The following is a 5,000-nucleotide window of genomic DNA, read 5'->3' as shown; positions in this document are numbered from 1 at the left end:
CAAGTTTTCGTTCACCTGTTCACGACATTGCTGGTTTAATGAGGCAGAAAAACAGTAGTTCCAAGAGTGTGACCAGAGAGCATCCCAAAAAGAGGGCCACCAAACCACCACCGTCTGCGAGGAAGTCTAGCAAACTGTACCGGATGCTTCGTACCGAGGGATAGAAGTGATCTTCTCCGAATTCAACCAACAACTCCGATGTCAGCACTTCCGTTTCATTACCAAACAGAAAGTCACTTTCTGGTTCAGGATTCCGGAGCACACGGGCCTCGTAGCTGTAAGTATAATCCACACAAGCTGGCAGACAATTGCAAGCTCGTCGGAAGAACTGCGATCGAGGAATTCCTTCCGTGCGCATTCGAGCCTTTGCGTTCTTATCAATGATGTCGTAGGGTCCAAGGGTGTTGTTGCCACACAGTAAGGTACCATTAGCCCTTGGCATGTGCTCGAGAACGCAACCACGTTGCTCGTGGTACAACGTCGTATGACACTCCAGTTCGCAGTTGTTTGGAGTGTAGATGGAGAACAGTTGTAGAGGGTTCTGGATCTGTGAGTAGCAACCCGTCATGGACGAGGTGAAGTACTTCAGGTATCGCTGTGTTCTGATCATATTCGGTTGCACGGTAAGGTGGGCATGTGATCCACTGGTCAACGAGAGCGGTTTGTTGAGTTTGAACGGGAAATCAATTGGCGAGTGAATGTGGACATCGATCCCAGGGTTGATACAGTTCTGCGTGTCGTTCTGGGTGTTTTTGAGGACCATTTTTAACCGATATCGACCTGATAGGCTCTGTGCCGCGCTTGGGTACTGCTTCACGAGAACATTGTTGATTACTTGCACTCCACGCAGGAAATCCCAATTCTTGATCGCTCTGGTTCCATTTGAAAGGTGCTTCAAGTTGATTACTCTGTAAAAAAAACACTTGTTAATTTTTTTAGAATATTTCTTTGCACAAAAATCCTGACCTGTCTTTATTAAAGATCTCCTCCCCCGAAACTCCGTTAAAAGAGTAACAAATGCCTCGCTCCGTTCTGACTGCATCAAGCAACTCCTCACACTGGTCGCTGCACGAATCTTTCCAGCAAATCGATTCACAAATCTCATCCAAACGTCCCTCCTCGCAAACTCCTTCACCCTTCCGGGGGCAGATCGTAACACCCGGAAACGGTACGCTCCATATCGGTAAAGGCCTTTCGGCACGTTTAATCAGCACGTTTGCGGGATCCTTCAACCGTTCAACGTTCACCATCACCGTAAAACCGAACACACCGCCCAGGCAAACCATCACACCGAGCCAGAATATCTTGAAGGGAGTCCGGTTCAGTTCCGGCGTGAGCGCGTACCGGATCAATGGGAAGGTGCTGTTGCGTAGGTAATCCGTTAGAATTCCTGCGTCATTATGACGCTCTATTGGGGGGCCCGGCGGTACAGCACCTTGGTCCTTGGCGTTCTGCTTTGCGGGGACTCCTTGGACGGTTTCGCGCTCTTCACCGAGCGTTACCTTTTCCATCGTGACCGAGGCAGAACTGCCACTAATGACACGATGATGGATGAGACTGTCCTTTTCGTAGGGCACGTGTAGGCACCATCGCGCGCAGGTATCACACACCCTTCACACGCTGGCAGAATGATCTTATCGCGGTTCGTCCTGAGTGACCCGTGGAGCAGGAGTGTTAATGCTAATTAGAATCGTAAACATATCACGCTGGTCAGTCAGTCAACATCAACTGGATGAGTTCATCGTTGATGCGACGCTAACACACCGAGAGGGGCTCAATGTTTGTGAAAAAAATGAAGAAAAAAGATGTCTTTTATGGTTATGCATTTGCCAAATTATTAGCTTTTGCTTGCAGATTCCGGGGAGGACATAAACCACTTCTTCCTACGATAGAATCATTTTCTGGATACTACATCATCCCCAAAACGTACGGCCGTAAGGTAAAGGTAAAGGGACCGGAAATCTACCCCCCTTCGTCTAGTCTAGTCTGGCTACTGAATCATTAATAATTCGATCATCGATTCATTAATCAATGCTGACATCAAGCTGATTACCAATTTCGGGTTCAATTTCCAGCTCCTGACTGCTGACGAGACGAGGAGAAGGAGGAGACGCGTCACATCGAATTGGGCAGCTGGATTCTTTTTTAAATTGACCGTCGCCAACCTTGCAAAAATCCCTAGATACTATAGTATCGTTGAGGTTTTTGAATGTTGCTAAAAGATTAAAAGGATATTCAAAAAGTAATCTTGATTTATTTTGCATTTTATGAAGTTTAGAAGAGCATCGAGTAGCGTTGATATCCATGCCTACTTTAACAGCATTTTTTATTTGCAATATTCAGACTTACGCAAAATGTTTCAAATATTTCGATCCATCTCAAGGACTCTTACAACAGCTCAGAGGAGATGAAGTTGATTGAGCTCTAGCAAGCTTCTTGGAACACCATCCTTACGTCCTTCACAGCGCAATTGGCTAACCAACTAAATCCTTGAAGCTTGAAATCATATTCTCAGGCTACGCCATGATGGACGAAAATGCAATTTAGGCCGCTCGCCGCTTCCGTTACTCTCGGTGCTCCCCCCGAAAACCCGGTTCCCGGTAATGAAACGATTTCGTTTCGCATTCGGCCACCAGTTCGCAGGTCGATGCCGCTGTTGCTGTTGTACTTAATTTCTTTTCCGGCCAAAAGCCAACCACGGCCGAGGACCGCAATGTGTCGAAGTCATTTCATTTGCTAGCCACCCCGATTCCCTCATCCTCTCTTGCCACCGTCTGACGTACATGCCGGCGGATTCCCCTTTTGGGGCGACCGTTAATCCGGTGGGAAATTTCTTTGCAATTTGTTTAACGCGCCATCGCATGACGGCGACGGGATGACGATGGTGAACCTAGAGCTAGGAGCTGTTCAGAAGCTAGATCTGTTATACTCTCTTGCGGCTACACCCCGCCCGGTCTCCACCCTTACCCGAAACCATAATTAAAATGAGTCGCATATGAACGCTCCATTTGCACAAAGTCTCGCATAGACACACGTGTCTGCTCGACAAGGCTTTCCTTCTTTTTCGTGGAAAAAGGGGTTAAAGGAGACTTCTAGAAGGAACACTGGGTTTTGCCATTCATCATTATCACTGCGCGCAGAAAGGGGTTAAAGGCATGCTGTTGTGATTTTCGTGCTTTAAGCAATCCCTTCTGTCACCTTCGAGGTCGAGTGGAGCGCGAACACAACAAGGCGTTGTGGTTGAAGTACACAGAACTCGCTCAGGACCTCTCCTCCCTGTCGGTAAGAACCTGGGGGGGGGGGGGGGGGAGATCGAGGGTGCCGCAATTCTCACTCGGATCATTTATATTAATGATGAAACCATCCATTTAAATTATTAACCGTGCCAAGCAACCATTTGTTTTGCATATATACGACATGTTTAGCACGTGAGGATCCTTGGCTTGGCCAGGCTTGGTTCGCCCGTCAGCTAGTGTGTTATCGATTGGCACACACTCGTCCCTGTAGAGATCCTTAGGACCAGTAGAAGGTTCTTCATGTGAGACATAAGCTTTGTCTCGTTGACCAATCTTTAAAATGTCCTTTTTTGCAAAACTTCGTTCGCCTGAAAGTAGTTGAGACATTACCTTCCATAATAATGGCATAGCACGGTTTGACATTAAAAAAATCCTTCTTCTTTCTTTTGTGAAGTCTCCAAATTACTGTCAAGCATATCCTTCGAACGGCACCAAAACACAAGGGGCGTGTATTCGCCAAACATGGAACACACCTTCAATGCGCCCGCCCGGAGGCGTTATGTTCTTCCGGGACCGCTTGGGACCCTCGACCCCTCGAAGACTCGACAAGTTTCGTTCGGAAAAAAAGCAGAGCAAAAAAGGAAGCTTTTTTACAAGACACTGCCCACGTTGCCACCCCGGGTTCGCAGTGCTCGGCAGTCCTCGGCGAACCACTTCCTTTTGCGAACCAGGAAGCAGCACATAAAATATGTAACAGGGCGGAGATTTTGTGTGGGCTTCGGCTTCTCGTGTATATAGCTCACTGCGCGCTCTCTCTCTCTCTCGGCTGTGAGCCACCAAACGGGGGCAGATTGCTCCAAATCGGGCCCCACTCCGCTCGTTCGCCCCCGTCCAGTCGCGAGCTCGAGGAAAGTGATTGGCGGCGTCGAGTGCTTCTCGTTTCCCTACCACGTGGCACTCGTAGTGGTTCGCTCGCCAGTACACATGCGCAGGGCTGCGGCCAGTAGCGAAAGCTTTCACCTACATTGAATGCGGAACTTGATTTGGGGCGCGGCATTCGCCACTGGCCACTGGTTCGTGATGAGACAAGATGTGGATTAGAATTTTTTTGTTTGTTCATTTTGGTTAAATTTTGGGCATTTAGACAAGGCAGATCATAGGAAGCCATGGGTGATTAGTAGGCGTTGATTGATCGAAATGTCAACTTTGATGACGTCGGAAATCAACTTCAAAATGAATCTTGTACCTGCTTGGATGAGGTCCTTGATATTGACCACAAATTATCGCTTTTTATTCAAATACTTCTACTCAGTGATATCCGTAAGTGGAACCCTCCTCAAGGATAACGATGATGGAATCGAGCGTCTCCTGTGCGGTCGGAATAATCTGGTCCGGCGGCAGGACGAATCCAAACCGTCCCAAATCACGCAGCTCATAAGCGTAGACCAACGGTGTACGTAGCACACCCTTTACCCAATCAATACTGCCTCCCGATGCGACATCTGTGGAGAAAAAAGAAACATTTAATGTAAATTCCTTCAGATTTCCTTGTGGTCCATCTGCTACTTACAAATCGCTTCCGCAATGTTCCCGATTCTGTAGGTCGTTCCGTAGCGCTCGCTCAGCTTGTTAATTGCCTTCGTACCAATCGCAATCTAGGGAAGATATGGATGGGATCTCATTGCGTCTTATCTCTTGAGCAATAGCGATAACAAGCCCGCGAGCTTACCGTTTCATCGTAGTTATCGAGACGAGCGGTCGTGT

At 47.9% G+C, this 5,000-nt stretch overlaps 2 protein-coding genes across 2 annotated transcripts in view; both read right to left on the bottom strand.

Moving 5' to 3' along the window:
* Positions 1 to 19: 19 nt before the first annotated feature.
* LOC126573966 (pickpocket protein 28-like) lies at positions 20 to 1,511 on the bottom strand. Its single transcript, XM_050233808.1, has 2 exons — positions 967 to 1,511; positions 20 to 908 (listed from the first exon to the last, which is right to left on the bottom strand). The coding sequence occupies exons 1-2, from the start codon at positions 1,509 to 1,511 to the stop codon at positions 20 to 22; spliced, it is 1,434 nt and encodes a 477-aa protein (XP_050089765.1).
* A 3,008-nt stretch (positions 1,512 to 4,519) lies between these two features.
* Positions 4,520 to 5,000, bottom strand: part of LOC126573964 (zinc carboxypeptidase A 1-like) — a 3,894-nt gene continuing 3,413 nt past the window's right edge. Inside the window, 3 exon segments of the mRNA XM_050233804.1 lie at positions 4,520 to 4,738; positions 4,807 to 4,891; positions 4,966 to 5,000. The exon segment at positions 4,966 to 5,000 is cut by the window's right edge and continues 165 nt beyond it. Coding sequence (XP_050089761.1) covers positions 4,545 to 4,738; positions 4,807 to 4,891; positions 4,966 to 5,000 — 314 coding nt within the window. The 3' untranslated portion in view covers positions 4,520 to 4,544.

This window comes from Anopheles aquasalis, chromosome 3, assembly GCF_943734665.1.
Source record: "Anopheles aquasalis chromosome 3, idAnoAquaMG_Q_19, whole genome shotgun sequence".
In the NCBI taxonomy this organism is placed as follows: Eukaryota; Metazoa; Arthropoda; class Insecta; order Diptera; family Culicidae; genus Anopheles; species Anopheles aquasalis.
This window is presented reverse-complemented; position numbering and strand designations above follow the sequence as displayed.

Coding starts and splice junctions, on each gene's coding strand:
- LOC126573966 (XM_050233808.1), bottom strand. CDS start 1,511: ATGGAAAAGGTAACGCTCGGTGAAGAGCGCGAAACCGTCCAAGGAGTC. Junction 909..966: donor GAGATCTTTAATAAAGACAG/GTCAGGATTTTT, acceptor TTTTTTTTACAG/AGTAATCAACTTGAAGCACC.